This window comes from Siphateles boraxobius, unplaced genomic scaffold (genome assembly GCF_051911475.1).
Source record: "Siphateles boraxobius isolate OS27281-9 unplaced genomic scaffold, OSU_SipBor_1 276, whole genome shotgun sequence".
Taxonomy (NCBI): Eukaryota; Metazoa; Chordata; class Actinopteri; order Cypriniformes; family Leuciscidae; genus Siphateles; species Siphateles boraxobius.
Window position 1 is genome coordinate 17,501 of NW_027508894.1, and position 22,500 is coordinate 40,000.

Below are 22,500 nucleotides of genomic sequence, written 5' to 3' on the forward strand. Positions count from 1 at the left end.
CATGCATGGCGGCCTGTACACAGCCGGCTAAAATCTTTCCGTCTCCACCACAGCCAGTTGCTGCTCCTTTCTGCTGCTTCAGATAAGTTCTTTACTGTACGACGCAACTCTTGGCCACTGAATCCGACGTCTCTGAGGAACCGGGTTGTAGAGTGTGCCATCAAACCTCGACAACCCACTTCCACTGGATAAACCCGGACTCTCCATCCTCGCTGTTCTGCTTCAGTGGCCAGATGAGCATACCGCAGTATCTTCCTCTCATATGCCTCATCTACCGCATCCTCCCATGCCACTGTTAACTCTATCAGTTGAACAATGCGTGCTGATCCAGACCACAAAACAATATCTGGTCGTAGGTTAGTGGTGGCAATCTCAGGTGGAAAAATAAGCCGTTGATCAAGATCAGCCAGCATCTTCCAGTCCCTAGCAGCTTCCAGTTGTCCTGGGCGAGAATTGGTGTTAGCACCTTTTCTTGGTGGTTGCTCGCCTGGGCGGAGGAATATTGTCTTCTGCCTGTAATGTTTTGCTAGAACAGGCGGCAACTTATTGGTCATACTACGCTTGCCTTCCAATGCTAAAGCCAAACATTGCAGTACTTGGTCATGGCGCCAAGTAAACCGACCCTGGCTAAGAGCCACCTTACATCCTGTCAAAATGTGCCTTAATGTGGCAGGTGATGAACACAAAGGACAAGAGGGATCCTCTCCTACCCAGAGGTTTAGGTTCTGCGGTGATGGGAGAACATCATATGTTGACCTGATAGGGAAACTGATCCTATTCTCTTCCATTGACCAAAGGTCTTGCCAGCCCATCTTGCGTTGTTCCACACTCTCCCATCTCATCCACTCTCCCTGCTTGGCCTGGGAAATGGCCTTTATACATCTCATCTTCTCCTCCTGCGTTCGCACCTCGTTGACTACCAGCTTCCTCCTTTGAGCTGGGCCTGCCTTGTGCCATTTAGGAGGAGCTAAACTGAGCCCAAAACCCCCTCTTCCATGCTGTACCTGTCCCACGATATCCCCAATTTGAAGGTCAGCCTTTGCCTCTAATACAGATTTCTTTGCTGACCACTTTCTACCAGTTTTTACCACAGGGGCTGCCTCCCTTACACATTTGTCGCGTGACTCTGCTAAAGTCATTTCCAGTCTGACCTTGGCACACTTAAACTCCTCGGTTAAAGCAGAGACTGGCAGCTGCAATACTCCTTTACTATAAAGTCCCATTCTGCTGAGGCAGCGTGGAACTCCCAACCATTTCCTGATGTATGAACTTATTAACGCTTCCAGCTTATCCACTGTTGTCAAAGAAACCTCGTACACAGTCAGTGGCCACATCAACCTTGGCAGTAGACCAAACTGAAAGCACCAGAGTTTTAGTTTGCCTGGTAGAGCACAGCTGTTTATGCTCTTCAACCCTTCCACTGCTTGTCGTCTAACTTCTCCCACTCGAACTGTGTCCTTTAGATCCCCATCGTACCATCTCCCAAGACTCTTCACTGGCTTCTGAGAAACTGTTGGTATTGCCTCACCATTAATGAAGAATGTTTTATCTACTACCTTTCCTTTAACTATCGTGATGCTCCTTGATTTAAAGGGCTTAAATTACATTCGTGCCCATTCGATATTATCTGTTAACTTCCCCAATAACCGATTAGTGTTATAGCTTATCATAGATATATACACTAGATGTGGCCCTGGTTACGGCAGTTCATTGGAACAAATGAGTCAATAGAGCCGCCATCTTGAAACAGGGGAGCCCCTCATCAGCGTCAATGTAGGAAAACGGAAATAACGGAAATAAAATCACCATAAATCGTCATGAATGCGATTTTCTAGTTGTTTTGGTTCGTTCCAACGGTCAGACATGTATTTATCAGTGAGTCCAGAGAAATGTAATTTTTTTTTAACCCCTTGGTGTCTGGTTTTTAGATTTGGTTCGTGTGAACATCCATACGCAGCACAAAAGTCCGGCATCATCCATGAATCCAGCGTTACCTTCCTATGACAAGACCTCTGTTCCAAGATGGCGGCGGTTTTGACGCATGCTAAGAACCCCAAGGCGACATCTAGCGTATATATCTATGATAGCTTATTACCATAAAGTTGAGCTACTTTCAACTTTCTGATTGACGCTCAAAATGCGACTCCGATGGATTTCCCGCTCTTGCAGCGGAGAGAAGCCAGCTTCCATTGAAAAGGAATGACGTCCGGTAGCTTCGTAAGCTCAAGTCGGCGGCGGCGTGAACGTACAGTAACGCTTGAAGTTTATATTAGTTGGGCTAGTTGTTCTTCTGTGGTGTTTTTAAACCACAGGCAAACGTTCCTAGTGTAAGTGTTTTTTATCTGTTGATTTCTGTTCATGATATTCAGATACAATTACATGTTGTGCAATAACACTCAATGTGAATATCTACATTTTATTTGTAACCTCATTGGAATCGGAATCGTTATAATTCAATCGATACCCAACGCTAGTGAGAAGCACGTTAAACTGCAGATTCATGCAGTTGATTCAGTTTGCAATGGAAAGGTCATTTAAATGTGTTTTCCTCTCTTACGTCTGTGTGTGTGTGTGTGTGTTTTTCAGGAGTGTGCAGACGCTGGCGGATAAATCGAAGCAGGACGCTCTGAAGAACGACCTGATGTACGCGCTTAGCCAACGCAAACAGCAGAGCTAGAGACCATCTCTCTCTCTCTCCGTCTCTCTCACTCTCTCTCACTCTTTCTGTCTCTCTCTCTCTCTTTCTGTCTCTCTCTCTTTCTGTCTCTCTCTCTCTCTCTTTCTGTCGCTCTCTCTCTCTCTCCCCCCATATCTCTCTTTATGTCTCTCTCACTCTTTCTGTCTCTCTCTCTCCCTCCCCCCATCTCTCTCTCTCTCTCTCTCTCTCTCTCTCTCTGTCTCCGTCTGTGGAAAACAAATGAAAAAGGAGAAAAGGCTTTTTGTTTTTTGTTCAATGCACCTCTCTCTCTCTGGTCTGTAATCATGTAGTATTAAAACAGTGCTGGTTGTTTCTGTCTGATTGATGACATCACCGTGGGGGCGGAGCTTTTTCTCCCGCCATCAGAACTCGTTTCCCAGGAGAGGCGGGATATATATATAAATATATAAATATACACACATGTATGTATTATGACCTTTATCATTAATATTGCTGTTAATAACGTTTTGTTTGAATCCACACAGATGAGTGTGTGTGTGTATGTGCGAGTGCGTGTGTTGAATCTCTGTCATTAACAAAAGCAGCAAATATATTCCTCCTGTCTCTCTCTCTCTCTGTCCATCTGGGAGCGTCAGATGGTTTCGTTGTTTTCTTCAGGGTGGATTGTCAAGTTTATTTTTTTCTTTTGGTCTTTTTTTTTTGTTTTTTGTAAAGCTTACAGTTTGTTGTTTTAAGGCCTCCAGCTACAATAAAAAAACAGTAAAAACTAACTGTGTTATGTTTGATTTTCGTGTAAAATGCTGGTAAACGCACAGTTGCTTTGGTGCTCGACAATCTTTAGCATCATGTCTCTTTATCACACAAGTCAATTAAACGCTAATCAATATTTCAACAGCATTCATTTATAATAGGCCCGATAATATCCAGTCAAGCGGCCGTTATCGGATTATACACACATATCTTATCTCTGGTGATTTAATCAATCATATCTTAATGAAATTAATAATCGCATAGTAAATCTGTGTTTGGTGAGGGGAGAATTACCTTTTCAGTCATGTTAAGACAAATCTATAGCTCTAAATAAACCCAAGCTGTTGAACTGCCTGATTTTATACAAATTTAGACACACTAGTATTTTCATATTTATTCTTACTCGTTCTTTTCTTTTGATTACTTTCGTCTTTTTTGGACGAGATTTTATCCTCAGGAAAAAGGAGCGCGAGTCTTCGCCGAGCCGTTGCTGGGCAGATTAAAATATTTTATAAAATATGTAAAAACTTAAGGTCGAGATACGTGTCGTAAAATATTAATCAAACGATTTTATATATATATATTTTTTATAAATTTTACTCCGTGCACAATATGGCGACCGATTTTAATCCGTGCACAATATGGCGACCGATTTTAATCCGTGCACAATATGGCGACCGTTGTCGTTCGAACTGGAGTGTGTGGGCAAGAACTTCCGGTGATCTGACAGGGAGAGCGAGAGACAACAGCAACCGAGTTCCATAATTTTTATACATATGTAGATAATTTTTCACAATGAGTGTTCCCTTTCGAGAGGTCTCTCCGCTATGGGAAAACTCCTTTTCTTGAGAATACTGAAGTCTATATGTAAAACGCATTGCAGCTGCACAGCTGACAGCAATGAACGAAGGAAGCTCGGTCATTGGCTGTGCTGCGGCAACTTGCTCAAACCAATGATGGGGCGACTCTGAATGCGCGACCAATGAGCGCGCTTCGCGCCCGCGCGCGTCAGAGCCCGTCAAGATGGGAGTGGCCAAGAGCTATATATTGGGCGCCCCGTCATGAGAGTTCTTTAGATTTAATCTCCTTCAGCGAACACCTTCTTCGCTGGATCCTCCGCATTATTGAAGCTTTCGCCGCCGTCGAAAAGCATACCAGCGGGATTGCTACGAGGACGTCGGCACCTTCAGCCGCCTTCGAACGCCATCCTACTGAGCCATCCGGCGCGCTACACGCAAGTATTTACATCTGTTCGCTCCGCGACACTTGTAAAAGAGCAAATTTCTGAGGCGTTGTTTCAAATGCCTTCCTGCGCGTCGTGCAGAGACCTTCTCCCGGACGGGGATCGTCACATCATCTGCGCTCGCTGCCTGGGCCGGGACCACGCAGAAGCTGCTTTGACCAAGGGCGGATGCCCGGAATGTGATGACCTGGGTCTCTCCGCACTGCGGGCTCGCCTCGCTGCTTTCGCCGTGAGCGAGCCCATCGCCGCCACCCCTCTGTTTGAGCCGCGCAAGAAAAAGCGCCGCTCACAGAGGCTTCCTGAACCTGAGCTCAGTGACGTCACGCCGAGCCAGTCTCCGCGTGCTTCACCGCCGCTCTTGCCTTCCCCACCGCCGGTTCAGTTCACCCAGCCGGACCTACACCCCTCTAGCAGAGCGGTGGGCCTTGTGACTTTCGGCGCGTCCGAGGAATATGGGGGAATAGATGACAGCTTGTCCATCGACGCTGCATCGGACGACTGGCCGGGCTCCACTCTCGACCCCGCCCCGTCGATGCTAGCTAGCACGAGCGGGGGCTCCACCATTAATACCGAGATTATCCGTGTCCTCTCTAAGGCCGTGGAAGACCTCGGGCACGATTGGTCTTCTCCCGAAGAACCAACCCGGAGCCGATTGGATGAGTGGTTTCTGCAGGGGCGCCAGCAGGCCCCTCGGCAAAGGCCTTCTCCCTTCTTCCTGGAAGTTCACGACGAACTCACCAAGTCGTGGAAAGCCCCCCACTCTGCGCGCTTAAAGCCTTCTTTTTCTTCTTCGCTCTCCTCTGTGGACGGCGCGAAGGAAAGAGGCTACGAGGGAACACCGCCCCTCGAGGAGGCCGTGGCCAATCATTTCTGCCCGCCCTCCACCACCGGATGGAAAGTCAAAGCTTCCCACCCCTCGAAGCCCTGCCGCACTACTTCTGCTCTCGCCGGTCGCGCCTACGCCGCCGCCGGCAAAGCTGCATCAGCGCTTCACTCAATGGCGGTACTTCAAGTGTTCCAAGCCAAACTTCTCCGCTCTATGGACGAGTCTGGCCCCGAACCCGAAGCCTTCAGGGACCTACGCAGCGCAACTGATATAGCTCTGCGAGCCACGAAGGCCACCGCCCAGTCTATTGGCCGTGCCATGGCTAATTTGACTGTTCTCGAGCGCCATCTGTGGTTAACTCTGACGGAGATGAAGGACGCGGATAAGGCGCCATTTCTCGACGCGCCTATCTCCACCAGTGGGCTGTTTGGACCGGCGGTTAAGGGTTTCGCCGAACGCTTCACTGAGGCCCAGAACGCTTCACAAGCTATGCGCCATTTCCTGCCCAAGCGCTACAGCTCATCGCAGAGCAGACAGAGACCGCTACAGCCGCAGCGGGCTAGAACAGCTCCCACCGCCTCTCAGCCCGCGCCTCAGGCTGATACTCGACGCCGCTCGCGCTCTCACAACCGCAAGCCGCCGTCTGAGCGACGGGGTCCTCGGCCCAAGATTGTGCTGAACCCTGAGCCTCGAAAGCCGCCCTAGCCACAGGAATGAGAAGAGAGAGTGCGTGTCTCGCAAAAGCCGGACCACTCTCTCTGCAAAAGCTCAAACATTACCCAGTCCCCTTACAGGCGGCTGGATATGTCCATACAGCAGTCAATGGGCCAGTCAAAGAGCTCGCTCACCTGCAAACAAACGCCGTTTTTACGGCGACGCACAGAAAACACAAAAAGAGTCTTTTTCTGCCTGTGTCACTAAGGGTTCACATGTCCACAGTGTGCATTCCCAGATACTGTCAAAACAGTGCCAAATTCATTCCCAGCTCAGGCTGCGCGCCCCATGAATGTAGATCACGTGCCTACAGTCATGTACGCACCACTAGACACAAGCACTGTTCACACAGTTATAAATTCACCCCCAGTAAAAGCGGGAAACATTGTAAAAGTGACGAGTGTGCCTACCACTGTTTATGCACCCCCACTTATAAACACTGTCCTTACAGTGTCAAACACAACCCCAGCTCAGGCTGCGAGTTTTACAGACATAGCGCGCGCTGGTGTAATCACACACGCGCTCATTCACTCGGCTGCTCAGCGCGCGCCCGCGCCTCTGAGAGCTACGAGCTCAGGCGATTCGCTGGCCGGGTCCCTACGTCACAGCGGCCCGCCCCTAGCCTGTATTCAGCCCATATCTGTACACGCTCCGGCATGGGAAAACATTCCAGATATGCCGAAATGGGTATTGGATATAGTAAAGCACGGATACTCGCTCCAGTTCGCTCGCAGACCACCACGTTTTACGACTGTGGTCGAGACTAAAGTGAGAAAGGAGTGTTCACATGTTCTACGCACCGAGGTGCGCAAACTAATAGAAAAGGGCGCTGTGGAAACTGTTTCCCCCTCTATGAGCGAGGAAGGTTTTTACAGCCGCTATTTTCTCGTCCCGAAAAAGGATGGCGGTCTCCGCCCCATCCTAGACCTCAGACACCTGAACAAAGCACTAATGATTCGCTCGTTCAGAATGTTAACAACCAAGCATATCCTCGCGCAAGTACGCCCTGGAGATTGGTTTCTCTCAGTGGATCTGAAAGATGCTTGCTTTCACATTCCAATAGCGCCTCATCACAGGCCGTTTCTGAGATTCGCTTTCGAGGGACAGTCTTACCAGTACACAGTACTTCCGTTCGGCCTGTCCCTGGCTCCCCGTACATTCACGAAATGTATGGATGCAGCACTTTCCCCCTTGAGACGAAGGGGAGTGCGAATACTGAATTATCTCGACGATTGGCTGGTCCTAGCACAATCAGAGAGTCAGTTAATAACACACAGATCTTGGATTATCAGCCATTTAGAATGCCTGGGTCTAAGAATCAATTTTGCAAAAAGCATACTATCTCCCAGCCAGAGGATTTCTTTCCTGGGAATAGTTCTAGACTCGATGCAAATGATGGCGCGTCTCTCATCAGAGCGCGCGCTCACCATCCGGCGCCTTGCAACATCATTCAGGGCGGGCGCGCGCGCCCGCGTCAAGCGGTTTCACAGGATGCTCGGTCTCATGGCCTCAGCATTGGCCGTACTCCAGCTAGGATTGTTGCATATGCGCCCTCTCCAACGCTGGTTCAAGAGCCGCATCCCTACTCACGCGTGGCGTTCGGGCCACCTTTTAATCAGAGCGAACCACGGCTGTATAAAAGCCCTGACGAACTGGAAAGCCACCGACTGGTACCAGTCAGGCGTGAGTCTGGGTGTGAACACAAGGAGAAAGATGATAACGACAGATGCCTCCAAAATAGTTTGGGGGGCCCTTTACGAGGGCAGGCCTGTCTCCGGCTTTTGGTCAAACCCGGAAAAGCGCCTACACATAAACTGTCTGGAGATGAAAGCGGTCGCTTTGTCTCTCAGAGCCCTGCTTCCACATCTAAAAAACGAACACGTCCTGGTACGAACAGACAACATGACGGTAGTGTCGTACATAAATCGCCAGGGTGGACTCAGGTCGAGCTCCATGCATTCAATGGCCAGGAGACTCATTTTATGGTCCCAGCACAACTTGCGCTCGCTGAGAGCAGCGCATGTGCCAGGCGCCCTGAACCAGGGGGCAGACATGCTATCCAGAGACAAGATTCTCCCAGGAGAATGGGCTCTCAACCCGCTGACGATTCAGTGGTTATGGAAAACCTTTGGCGAAGCGGAGATCGACCTCTTCGCCTCCAAGGAGAACGCGCACTGCTCTCTTTTCTTCACGAAAAGCACGGACGCGCTCGCCCAGAGCTGGCCGAGCCGCCCCTTATATGCCTTTCCCCCGATCGCGATGCTGCCACAGGTCATCAGTCGGGTCAGAGAGGAGAGAAACGCAGTGCTTCTGATAACCCCACTCTGGAAGAACCAAACATGGTTTCCAGATCTGATGCAAATGCAATCTGCACCACGGCCGATTCCACTGAGGCCAGACCTCCTCAGTCAGGCCAGCGGGATGATATTTCATCCCCGCCCCGATCTGTGGGCCCTTCATGCATGGCCCCTCAACGGGTTCCCAGGAACCTCACGAGCGGAGCACTAAAAACCATCGCTGAGGCGCGGGCGCCCTCCACGAGACGCTTATATGCTCAGAAATGGAAAGTGTTCAGTGACTGGTGTAATGCCAAGGGCCTGAACCCTGAGACATGCGAGATTACGAACGTACTCGCTTTTCTACAAGGGCTTCTGGAGGCGGGCCGCACCCCCTCCACGCTCAAAGTATATGTGGCGGCCATCACAGCGTCACACGACCCTGTAATGGAACGTCCATTGGGAAGAAACGAAGTAATTATTCGTTTCCTAAGGGACGCTAGGAGGATGAACCCTTCACGCCCCCCCTCAGTGCCGATCCGGGACCTAGCTACTGTCCTAGACGCTCTTAAGGGGCCCCCGTTCGAACCACTCCGAACCGTGCACCTTAAACAGCTCTCGCTCAAGACTGCGCTCTTGCTGGCACTCGCCTCGGTCAAGAGAGTGGGCGACCTGCACGCGCTGTCGACAAGCGCTGACTGCCTACAATTCGGACCTAACGACTGCAGGGTCTTCCTTAGACCGAAACACGGGTATATTCCTAAAGTGCTCACCACTCCCTTCAGAGCACAGGTTATCTCCCTAACTGCGCTGTCGTCTCCAGCAGACGAACACGACGGTAATCTACTCTGCCCCGTTAGGGCTCTCAGTGTAGTTGGAGCGTTCTGCCCTATTCAGACAGACAGAACAACTGTTTGTATGCTTTGGCGGCCGTACGAAAGGTTCCGCCGTTTCAAAGCAGAGAATCTCTCACTGGATCGTTGAGGCTATAGCACTGGCTTATGAAGCTAAGGGACTTCAATTCCCCTGTGGAGTCAAAGCACACTCCACCAGGAGTGTGGCTTCTTCCTGGGCGTGGTCGAGCGGGATACCGATCGAGGATATTTGTGCGGCGGCAGGCTGGGCCTCACCGTCCACATTTATCAGGTTCTACTTACGCAATAGGAGAGACGTCTCGAAAGGGAACGACTCGGTTACTAACGTAACGTCGGTTCCCTGAGAGGAGGCAACGAGTATTGCGTAAGCTGCCGTGCTTGTGCTTGGTTAGTTCGCTTCAGTCGTTTTAACCTAAAGAACTCTCATGACGGGGCGCCCAATATATAGCTCTTGGCCACGCCCATCTTGACGGGCTCTGACGCGCGCGGGCGCGAAGCGCGCTCATTGGTCGCGCATTCAGAGTCGGCCCGTCATTGGTTCGAGCAAGTTGCCGCAGCACAGCCAATGACCGAGCTTCCTTCGTTCATTGCTGTCAGCTGTGCAGCTGCAATGCGTTTTACATATAGACTTCAGTATTCTCGAGAAAAGGAGTTTTCCCATAGCGTAAGCTACTTACGCAATACTCGTTCCCTCCTCTCAGGGAACCGAGGTTACGTTAGTAACCGAGTTGTTTTTAGGATTCAAGAGAGGCGACTTTTTCTGAGGGTGACAGCCTCAGCACTTCATTGTTGTGTGTCGTTACCGTTTCGTCACGTTAGAACAAAGTCAGCTTTCGTGCACCCCGTTGCCGCTGCCGTACGGGCAGAAGATCCGGAGGATGACTTAATCAACCAGACCCAAAACACCCGGGTTTGTAGTCGGCATTACTTTATTTGGTTACATTATTATTGCTAACTGTTTGTGTTTTAGTATGTAATTTAAATGCATACTTTTCAGTGTATTTCACTTGTGCCTTTCTATGCATTTATTTTGTGCAAGTGAGATAAAGATCATCTGTTTCATAAATCATTAACTGTCTGGTCTTTATAATACAGTATTTTACTAGGTGTAAAATATACACACACTTAGCTATATTAAATTGTTAACTACTGTTAAACATGCAAATAAATCTCAAAATAAGATTTTTTTTTCGCCGTTGTTTTTATCTATAAAGATAATTGATGCAAAGAAAGCGTGTATGTAAAATATGTAATGATAATATTGATCGAGCAATTGATGAAAATGTATGCACAGAATTGAGAAAATAGTAGGCCTATTTATGGAGATAAATGATAGCCTATCACAGGACAAATGTGTGAATGTTCACGCGGTATTTTATGCAAACAACTCTGATTATAGTTGTAACTATATTAACAGTAGGCATAATTCTCATTGCGTATGCACGAGTCCAAGACAATCTTCTGTTCGTGAACAGTTGTATTTCATTCATTAATCTGACCATGCATCCAGCATGCCATTTGCTCGTGTGATAGTAATATGTCTTAGTAGTATTTTAAGTGTTATAATTGATTCTATAACCAACTATAAGAGATAATTTTCGGTTTTCTCCGGCACCCTGCACCGGCGTAAAGCGAAACCGGAAGTGTCTATCACACTGATCGGTAATCCAAGATTCAACCATAACTAGCCCGTTCTCCTATTATCTGTAATGAAAAGGTTCATTAGATCCACACGAACCCCGCTTCACTTCATCCGGTAGAACAGCGCCCTCTATCGACAGGCCAATACAAACGCAGTTCACAGGTCACGTGCTGCTATTTATTTAAATTAGTCAGGGCAGAAAATGTAAATATTAAACGCATTGGTAGGTGGGCATTTCTCAGATTAAGGGCCAAATTGGGTTGCTGCAATTTTGAAAATTAAAATCCCAAATTTGACTAATTGGTATACATCAAATTATCAGTCCTTAAGTCAGGTACAGTGTTATGAGCTTGGTTGAGACCATAAGATAAGGGAATTTATGATATTTTGCCATTTTTTTAACTATGTCAAGTAAATGTGTCATTACCATCACATCATCGAATGTATGTAAAAAAAATAAAACTTAAATGATAAATCAGTGCTTTTAAAACATTTTGTGGTTTCACATGGAATCTATTTTATCTTGAACTTAATGGGATTGTTGATTTTTACTTGCAAGTTGAATTATAGTCACTTAAGTATCTACATTTGTGATTCATCAATCTACCCTGGCTTGGAATATAAGCTTATTTTAAGTGAATATCAAAACTTTTTTAATACAGTGATAATTTAGACTGTCCAACTCTGTCAAAAATATATAATTTTAGGATGTTTTTGTAATTTATACATCATTTATTGGCAAAAATATGTATGGTGATGGTGATGACATTGCAGTTCTGGTAATGATAGTTTGTTGCGGTGATGACAAATCACTGATCATAACCTATTGTAATTTAAGAGCCTAAGTGACTTCAAACCCAAAAAAAAAAACACCAGCTATTAATTGGTTTAAACATCAAAACATAGTTTAATCTGATTATGGAAGACCAAACAGGAACTGTGTGTATCTGACGTCATCTCCACCACAACCTGTCATTACCAGCACCAGCTGTAATGTGCTGGTATAATGACTGTGTGGGAATGACAATTTAGTCAAAAAACTAGCCTTGCTAGCAAAGATGATGACTAAGCAAGTGTAGCTAACTTTCTACATGTAATGTACACTTTTTTAACTAATAAAGTGATAAAAATAATTCAAAAATGTTTAAAAATACAACACATATGGTAATGACGCATAATAAGTGTACATGCCCAACACAAAGAATAAAGAGTAGATTTACTACTTTTCTGGACATCATGGCATCATCTTGCAGCTTGAAATCCATGTTACCAAATAAACCTTTGATGAAAATACTGTTATAGTGTCTTTATGCAGAGCGTGTTGGTAATGACAGCTAAACCATGGGACAGGTAGAAATTAAGCAAAATAAAGTACAAAATGCATATATATGCTTAATCTGTGCATGTTCAGGTAACATTTAATTCATTTGCATTTTTTTTTTTATTTGTGATAAATAATGTTTGAGATTTGTTACGACAAGTGAAAACTCTGGTGGCGGACAACACCAAAACACAGATATTGTACCACAAAACACCAATAAAATGTGTAAGAGCAGCCATAAAATAGATCTAGGCTTGTTTTTGTTAATACTAATTAGTGGTGCTAAAATGTATTAGATTGAATTAGTTTTTAATAGAATTACGCCCTCTGGACAGAAATAGGCCCGAATTCTGGGAAATACCCAGGTATTTTAATATTATTATGTACCACAGAAACAGAAACACACTCGTTATTTCAAGATAATAGATTTTATCTATCTGTGAGGTAAATCGGAATAAATGCACATGCGCTGACATGTTCGGGACAGCAGGAGGCGCCAAGATTACATCAAACATTTCTATGGGGGGGGGGGGGGGATAGGGGGTGGGCTCTGTTAATGCACCAGCCACACACAACACTCTCCCGCGGAGAAGTGAAAGAGCTTTTTCTGACTCCTTTCAATGATATTTAAAATGTGTTTTGTTTGTTTATCCGTCAGTTGCATTTCTGTTTAATTTTGATGGCGTAGCTATTTATTTTTATCCTTTATAAATGTGCGTAAATGATGTTAATGTTGCTAAGCAAAACCAATAACCTTACCAAATCATCAGTCACACAATTGTCAGGTTTTTTATTTTTGTATATTTTTATTATTATTAGCCTATTATTTGGCGCTTTCGTGGAACGTTCAGAACGTTCATTTTTAACGTTTAAACTTTTTTCTTGGTTTGGCAAACGTTAACATTCCATTTGATCATTTTGCAATCATTATCGGAAATTAATAACGTTAAAAAACAAATAGACAAACGTTCCATTAACGAAATGTTTTAGTGCTAATGTTTTGAGAACATTATTAAAAACCAGATAACTGAACGAACGTTCTAGCTCTAGCGCTTTGGGCATAAGAAAAGCGCGATATAAATAAAATGTGTTCTTATTATTAATAACGTTCTTAACGTTACTAGAAGAACGTTTGTTCATACTTTGACAAAACGTTCCCTGTTAGCTTGGGATATCACTATTATTTGCATCTTTAGCCTTTCTGGAACTGGCCAGCTTTGTGTATTTGTAGTGCAGGCTACTGTTATTAAATAGTAATACAACAACTTTAACGCTCTTTCGACGATAAAGGACTGAGTCTAATACAATTCTTTAGTTTATTCAGTAAAAATCACTTGATTTTCCTCTCCAGAGCAGATATATTTTCTGAATAGCATCGGCAGGGTGTCTTGGGGCAGTTGTGCCCTTTTAAGATCTGCCCCAATGCACCCACTCCCCCCCCGACGCTCTGAATCAGGTTTATGTTAATGATCCCCCTCCCCGGATTCACTGGAGGTGCGTGTGTGTGTGTGTTGTGTGTGTCTCCGCAGTGCGTGGATCAGCATGGAGACTCCACACGCCAACTTTGAAGGGAAAAACTGGATGTAATTCATTCTCCGTGGAAGAGCAGCAGCGAGGAGTGATGAAGTGGGATTTGTTGCTCATTGTTTTCGGGTGGTTTGAACTCCCGTGGCTCGTGGATTGTTTCGATGTGCACGTGATTGAGGATGCGGGACCGGGCACCGCGATCGCGATCACCGGCTCCTGCGCGCTGGACCAGCTCATCGTTCCCCGGTTCGCGGAGAGTTTCCTTCACCGGGACCCGGGAGGGCTCACTTTCTCCGGCGCTTTGAACTGCGAATCGGTTCCTTCGAACCCGTTCACTGTGTACACGATCATGGACTGTGCGGATAACAACGCGTCCGGGTTTAGACACCTTTTAACCAGCCGGTATAATGTGCACGTTCACGGAAAAAACTGCGCGTTTAGTCGCAAACGCGAAAAAAAAATAGACGTGGACATTATAAGTTTAATAGATGCTTCAGAGTGCCATGAGGCGGGCACCGCTGTTTTCCGTGTGTTTGATGTGTTACCGGGCAACCCGACGCAGTGTAACATAACCGGGACTTCAGCGCTTTACGTCTCCGAGGGTCGTTTGTTTACTTCGGCTCAGCTGTGTTTCCCTCTCGATTCTTTGCTAGAGTTTCAACTGCGCTGCGTGGGACGCGCACGTACGGGTTTTGCGCATGCGCACTGGCGCGTGGGTCGCGGTCCGTTCACTAAAACACACCTGAGGACGTTACTTAAACGGGCCGCGCGCTCAAACTCAGGGCTTCTAAGCAGGAGGAGAAGGAACATAAACAATAACCCTCAGTTTCAACCTCCCATGTATCAAGTGTCCGTTCCAGAGAATCAACCATCCGGGACTTTTGTTGTTGTTTTAAAAGCATTTGACCCGGATGAGGGTGAAGCTGGCAGGCTGGAATATTTCTTAGAGGCCTTGTTTGATAGTCGTTCCAACAATCTTTTCGCCGTTGACCCAGCGAGTGGCATTGTTTCCACCTTGGAGATACTAGATAGAGAAACGAAGGACACACATGTGTTCAGAGTCACGGCTGTGGATCATGGAACGCCACGCCGCACTGCCATGGCGACGCTTACCGTAACGGTCACCGATACAAACGATCACGACCCCATCTTTGAGCAGGAAGACTATAAAGAAAGCGTGCGAGAAAATCTGGAAATCGGTTATGAGGTCCTGACTGTGCGTGCCACGGATGGCGACGCTCCTGTCAACGGAAACATCCTTTATCATTTGCTAAACAATGGGACTAACGACGTGTTTGAGATCGATTCCCGCTCTGGCGTTATTCGCACACGAGGTCTAGTCGACCGTGAAACTGTCGAATCCTACATGTTACTGGTTGAAGCGAACGACCAAGGTCGTGACCCCGGGCCTCGCAGCGCTACGGCAACCGTGTCTATCGTCGTGGAGGATGATAACGACAACGCTCCGCAGTTCAGCGAGAAACGCTACGTCGTTCAAGTTCCCGAAGATCTGACGCCTAACACAGAAATCCTGCAGGTTACGGCGACAGACCAGGACCGCGGGAACAACGCCGTGGTCCATTTTAGCATCATGAGCGGAAACACTCGAGGGCAATTCTACATCGACGCTCAAACGGGGAAACTAGACCTTGTGAGTCAACTTGATTACGAGATTAATAAAGAGTACATGCTTCGCATTCGAGCACAAGATGGCGGGCGCCCCCCGCTCTCCAACATCAGCGGCCTCGTCACGGTGCAAGTTCTTGACGTTAACGACAACGCGCCCATATTCGTCAGCACTCCGTTCCAGGCTACGGTTCTAGAGAACGTTCCCGTCGGATATTCTGTCATTCACATTCAAGCTATTGATGCTGATGCTGGGGAAAACTCCCGTTTGGAATACCGACTCACGGATACCACGCCAAACTTCCCGTTCGCCATCAACAACAGCACAGGCTGGATTATCGTAGCATCCGAGTTGGATAGAGAAAGTGTGGACTTTTATAACTTCGGAGTGGAAGCACGTGACCACGGAACGCCAGCTATGTCTTCCTCTGCTAGCATTAGCATGACTATTCTAGACGTCAACGACAACAACCCTGAGTTCACGCAAAAGGCGTATTACATGCGTCTGAACGAGGATGCGGCCGTGGGAACGAGTGTCGTAACCGTGTCCGCCGTTGATCAGGATATCAACAGCGTAGTGACGTATCAGATCTCAAGCGGAAATACCAGAAACCGTTTCTCTATCACTAGCCAGAGCGGCGGAGGCCTCATAACTCTCGCTTTACCGCTAGACTACAAGCTTGAACGACAGTACGTGCTAACAGTCACGGCATCAGACGGCACACGTTTCGACACGGGCAAGGTTTACGTTAACGTCACGGATGCTAACACTCACAGACCAGTCTTCCAGAGCTCACATTACACCGTCAACATCAACGAGGACCGGGGCGTCGGCACAACAGTGGTGATGATTAGCGCAACGGATGAGGATACGGGCGAAAATGCTCGGATTACGTACTTCATGGAGGATAGCATCCCTCAGTTTCACATCGACGCGGACAGCGGAGCCGTAACCACGCGGATGGAGCTGGACTACGAGGATCAAGTTTCGTACACGCTCGCAATCACGGCTCGAGACAACGGCATCCCACAGAAATCCGACACTACGTACCTTGAGATCCTTGTGAACGACGTGAACGACAACTCGCCCGTGTTCCTGCGGGATCGTTACTCGGGCTCCGTCACAGAGGACATTCCCGTGTTCTCCAGCGTTTTACAGGTCTCCGCGACCGACCGTGACTCAGGCCTCAATGGGCGAGTCTTCTACACGTTCCAGGGCGGAGAAGATGGCGACGGCGACTTCATCATCGAGTCCACGTCGGGGATTGTCCGTACGCTACGACGGCTTGACCGAGAAAACACTCCCATCTATAACCTCCAAACGTTTGCGGTTGATAAAGGAGTTCCGGCGCTCAAAACGCTGGTTGACATTCAAGTAACCGTTTTGGATGTGAACGATAACCCGCCTGTGTTCGAGAAAGATGAGTTTGATATATTTGTGGAGGAGAACAGTCCCATCGGGCTTGTTGTGGCTCAAATATCCGCGTCAGATCCAGATGAAGGCAGCAACGCTCAAATCATGTACCAAATCGTTGAAGGCAACATTCCTGAGGTCTTCCAACTGGACATCTTCTCCGGAGAGCTCACCGCTCTGATCGACCTCGACTACGAGACTCGTTCGGAATACGTTATCGTGGTTCAGGCCACATCCGCTCCGTTAGTCAGCAGAGCCACGATCCACATCAAACTCGTCGACAGGAACGACAACATCCCCGTCCTCAAGAACTTTCAGATTATTTTTAACAATTATGTCACTGATAAGACCAGCAGCTTCCCTTCGGGAGTGATCGGGCGGATCCCGGCGCACGACCCGGACGTCTCGGATCAGCTCCACTACAGCTTCGAGGCGGGAAACGAGCTGAATTTGGTGATTCTGAACCGGAGCACAGGAGAGATCCGACTCAGCCGAGCCCTGGACAACAACAGACCGCTGGAGGCGTCCATGAAGATCTCAGTCTCAGGTAAGAAGCTGTTTCTTTCAGTTCTACATAGTTCTACATTTAAGTTCCTGGAACTCCTTTTGGAGGAACTAATTTACTCCTACTCCAGAGTGGGTCTAAACCAGTGCTATAGGAACTATCCGTGACGTTAGTGTTCGCTGATTGGCCGAACGTATGCAAAACACCAGCACCCGCCATTTATAGCCTATATATTTATTCCAGAGACTAACTGTACGAACATGTAAAACAGTGATAGATAAAGCTCTTAACCTTTAGACTGAGGAGTAAATCCAACGCAACTTTGAGACCAAGGGAAACATGATTTTTAATTTCTGCTCAGCAACACTGGACATCAACCACACGCATACGCTGATAACTTTTCATTACTGTCAGTAACTCCACAACAACTACATAAATGTTTCCACTAACATTCAGAAACGTCTAAAAGTTTTAACCTCTCCGTACGGCTGCACTCGCTACTGGTTATTCTGGGATTCTGGATGAGTGAGATTGGCCTGTTTTGTTATTACCGGAGTTTCTGAAGCTCGTGTAAAAGCTCCGCCCTCTTCTGAATGGAGGCGGGGCTGCAGCTCATTTGCATTAAAAGGGACACACAAACGGCTCACACCCAAAAAGGGACAAATTTGACAAACTATAATAAATGATCTGGTATTTTGAGCTGAAGTTTCACAGACTCATTCTGGGGATATCGGATTTATATTACATCTTATATGACTCCAGCAGTTTTGTGTGAGGCTTGCGTGACATGTGTGCATTTGTAGCTCTCGCTGATGTATAATACATGACCTCTGCTCGGTATTACTACATGAGCGAGCGAACGAGTCGCTGCGGGACACGCATGTTGGTTTAGCAGATCTGTCTCCATTTCCTTCAGGTTGTTTGACATTGAAGCAGATCTTCCTCCATTAACCGTAACTCGTGAGTGTGTGAGTGTGTGTGTAGCGCTCGGTTCTTCACGTGATTGCGTGACTGTGGCCTCCGGGAAAACACGCTCGACTGGCTTTATATGATTTTTGTGCGTTCTGACGGAAAGATACATTGCAGGCCAATTATTATGAGACAAAACTGCAGAAATATGTCTGTTATGTTGAGTTTTAAGGGCGCTGACAGAAATGATACAATCTAGACCATTGCAATTTGAACAAAACCTCAAATAAATGAGTTCTCTTTGCTAACATACAAAATTCAATATACATTCAATAAACTGTAGGTATCCCATAAAAAACTTGAGTTAGTGCAGTGGAGCAACCGGCCCCGGGGTCGTTAGGACCTCCTCACTGACGAGCCCTGCTTTACATGCGGTTAAATTACGAGTTGAGCTTCAGCTGCTCTTTGTGTCTGTGGTGCCTGAGGGTCAAAGGTCAGATGTGTAAGAACCGTTAGCAGTCGTTAGCTCATCCCAATGCTTCGAGAGTGTCTTTAATGAAAGAGGAAGAGCCCCTTGTATGACATTACTGTGTGTGTGTGTGTGTGTGTGTGTGTGTGTGTGTGTGTGTGTGTGTGTGTGTGTGTGCATTTATAGATCGATTCATACATGTGTAACAGCTGGTGCTTCGCCCTAGCCAATCAGAGAGCAGGACTCAGCGCTCGCATCACACCTGCTGAGTGTGTGTGTCAGTGCCACGCTGAGAGAGAGAGAGAGAGAGAGTGTGTGTGTGTGTGTGTGTGTGTGTGTGTGTGTGTGTGTGTGTGTGTGCGTGCGTGTGTGTGTGTGCTTCTGCTGAGAATCTAGTGTCTGGTTGATCTCGTCTTCAGATGTTTGTGTGGATCCTCTGGATCAGTGTGTGTGTGTGTGTGTGTGTGTGTGTGTGTGTCCAGCATCTGTGTGTGTGTGTGTGTGTTTCCAGCATCTGTGTGAGAGATTATCAGACGCTGATGTTCTTTCTCTGCCGCTGTAAATCCACACAGTAAATAGCAGTAAAGCCTTGAGTGATGAAACACTGAGACGGGATTTGTGTTCATGAACACGTCACACTGAGCTTGTCACACACACACACACACACACACACACACACACACACACACACACACACACACACACACACACACACACACACACAGATGCTGGACACACACACATACACACACACACACACACACAGATGCTGGACACACACACACACACACACACACACACACACACACAGATGCTGGACACACACATCCACACACACACACACACACACACAGATGCTGGACACACACACACAGACACATACACACACACACACACACACACACAGATGCTGGACACACACACACACACACACACACACACACACACACACACACACACACACACAGAACCCCAAAGATATGGTAATATTACGTTATAATTATTGTTATAATTACTCCATATATAGTTGTTTTGATTATCGCTATAGTTATAGTTATCATTATTGTTATCTTTAGTTATTGTTATTTTTATCTTTATAGTTATTTTTATTGTTATCATTATAATTATTTTTATAGTTATCATTACAGTAATTATTTTAGTTATTATTGTAGTCATATCTTTATAGTTATCGTTATTGTTATAGTCATTAATAGTTATTATCTTTATAGTTATTGTCATAGTTATTGTTATCAGAATAGTTATTATAATAGTTATTTTTATAATTTTCTGACGGGCGTGAATTTCTGGCGGTCAGGCTGGTTTGTGCGTTGAGTGTGTGTTGAGTGTGTGTTAGCGTGATTTTCTGGCGGTCAGGCTGGTTTGTGCGTTGAGTGTGTGTTAGCGTGATTTTCTGGCGGTCAGGCTGGTTTGTGCGTTGAGTGTGTGTTAGCGTGATTTTCTGGCGGTCAGGCTGGTTTGTGCGTTGAGTGTGTGTTAGCGTGATTTTCTGGCGGTCAGGCTGGTTTGTGCGTTGAGTGTGTGTTAGCGTGATTTTCTGGCGGTCAGGCTGGTTTGTGCGTTGAGTGTGTGTTAGCGTGATTTTCTGGCGGTCAGGCTGGTTTGTGCGTTGAGTGTGTGTTAGCGAGATTTTCTGGCGGTCAGGCTGGTTTGTGCGTTGAGTGTGTGTTAGCGAGATTTTCTGGCGGTCAGGCTGGTTTGTGTGTTGAGTGTGTGTTAGCGTGATTTTCTGGCAGTCAGGCTGGTTTGTGCATTGAGTGTGTGTTGAGTGTGTGTTAGCGTGATTTTCTGGCGGTCAGGCTGGTTTGTGCGTTGAGTGTGTGTTAGCGTGATTTTCTGGCGGTCAGGCTGGTTTGTGCGTTGAGTGTGTGTTAGCGTGATTTTCTGGCGGTCAGGCTGGTTTGTGTGTTGAGTGTGTGTTAGCGAGATTTTCTGGCGTCAGGCTGGTTTGTGCGTTGAGTGTGTGTTAGCGAGATTTTCTGGCAGTCAGGCTGGTTTGTGTGTTGAGTGTGTGTTGAGTGTGTGTTAGCGTGATTTTCTGGTCGGTCAGGCTGGTTTGTGCGTTGAGTGTGTGTTAGCGAGATTTTCTGGCAGTCAGGCTGGTTTGTGCATTGAGTGTGTGTTAGCGTGATTTTCTGGCGGTCAGGCTGGTTTGTGCGTTGAGTGTGTGTTAGCGTGATTTTCTGGCAGTCAGGCTGGTTTGTGCATTGAGTGTGTGTTAGCGTGATTTTCTGGCTGTCAGGCTGGTTTGTGTGTTGAGTGTGTGTTGAGTGTGTGTTAGCGTGATTTTCTGGCGGTCAGGCTGGTTTGTGCGTTGAGTGTGTGTTAGTGTGATTTTCTGGCGGTCAGGCTGGTTTGTGCATTGAGTGTGTGTTAGCGTGATTTTCTGGCGGTCAGGCTGGTTTGTGCGTTGAGTGTGTGTTAGCGTGATTTTCTGGCGGTCAGGCTGGTTTGTGTGTTGAGTGTGTGTTGAGTGTGTGTTAGCGTGATTTTCTGGTTGGTCAGGCTGGTTTGTGCGTTGAGTGTGTGTTAGCGTGATTTTCTGGTCGGTCAGGCTGGTTTGTGCGTTGAGTGTGTGTTAGCGTGATTTTCTGGCGGTCAGGCTGGTTTGTGCGTTGAGTGTGTGTTAGCGTGATTTTCTGGCGGTCAGGCTGGTTTGTGCGTTGAGTGTGTGTTAGCGTGATTTTCTGGCGGTCAGGCTGGTTTGTGTGTTGAGTGTGTGTTAGCGTGATTTTCTGGCGGTCAGGCTGGTTTGTGTGTTAGCGTGATTTTCTGGCGGTCAGGCTGGTTTGTGCGTTGAGTGTGTGTTAGCGTGATTTTCTGGCGGTCAGGCTGGTTTGTGCATTGAGTGTGTGTTAGCGTGATTTTCTGGCGGTCAGGCTGGTTTGTGCGTTGAGTGTGTGTTAGCGTGATTTTCTGGCGGTCAGGCTGGTTTGTGTGTTGAGTGTGTGTTAGTGTGATTTTCTGGCGTCAGGCTGGTTTGTGTGTTGAGTGTGTGTTAGCGAGATTTTCTGGCAGTCAGGCTGGTTTGTGCGTTGAGTGTGTGTTAGCTTGATTTTCTGGCGGTCAGGCTGGTTTGTGCGTTGAGTGTGTGTTAGCGTGATTTTCTGGCGGTCAGGCTGGTTTGTGCATTGAGTGTGTGTTAGCGTGATTTTCTGGCGGTCAGGCTGGTTTGTGCGTTGAGTGTGTGTTAGCGTGATTTTCTGGCGGTCAGGCTGGTTTGTGTGTTGAGTGTGTGTTGAGTGTGTGTTAGCGTGATTTTCTGGTCGGTCAGGCTGGTTTGTGCGTTGAGTGTGTGTTAGCGTGATTTTCTGGCGGTCAGGCTGGTTTGTGCGTTGAGTGTGTGTTAGCGTGACTTTCTGGCGGTCAGGCTGGTTTGTGCGTTGAGTGTGTGTTAGCGTGATTTTCTGGCGGTCAGGCTGGTTTGTGTGTTAGCGTGATTTTCTGGCGGTCAGGCTGGTTTGTGCGTTGAGTGTGTGTTAGCGTGATTTTCTGGTCTGTCAGGCTGGTTTGTGCGTTGAGTGTGTGTTAGCGTGATTTTCTGGCGGTCAGGCTGGTTTGTGCGTTGAGTGTGTGTTAGCGTGATTTTCTGGCGGTCAGGCTGGTTTGTGTGTTGAGTGTGTGTTAGCGTGATTTTCTGGCGTCAGGCTGGTTTGTGCGTTGAGTGTGTGTTAGCGTGATTTTCTGGCGGTCAGGCTGGTTTGTGCGTTGAGTGTGTGTTAGCGT

The 22,500-nt window shown here is 47.2% G+C and overlaps 2 protein-coding genes across 3 annotated transcripts in view; both read left to right on the forward strand.

The window, feature by feature from the left end:
* LOC143753349 (F-actin-capping protein subunit beta isoforms 1 and 2) overlaps positions 1–3,429 on the forward strand; it is a 20,713-nt gene extending 17,284 nt beyond the window's left edge. For both annotated transcript variants that reach the window (XM_077245674.1, XM_077245672.1), the window contains one exon: positions 2,587–3,429. In XM_077245674.1, coding sequence (XP_077101789.1) covers positions 2,587–2,677 — 91 coding nt within the window. In that variant the 3' untranslated portion in view covers positions 2,678–3,429. The remainder of the gene's footprint in view (positions 1–2,586) is intronic.
* A 10,405-nt stretch (positions 3,430–13,834) lies between these two features.
* LOC143753347 (cadherin EGF LAG seven-pass G-type receptor 2-like) overlaps positions 13,835–22,500 on the forward strand; it is a 96,781-nt gene continuing 88,115 nt past the window's right edge. The window contains exon 1 of the mRNA XM_077245669.1: positions 13,835–17,420. Within this exon, the coding sequence (XP_077101784.1) occupies positions 13,928–17,420 (3,493 nt within the window). The 5' untranslated portion in view covers positions 13,835–13,927. The remainder of the gene's footprint in view (positions 17,421–22,500) is intronic.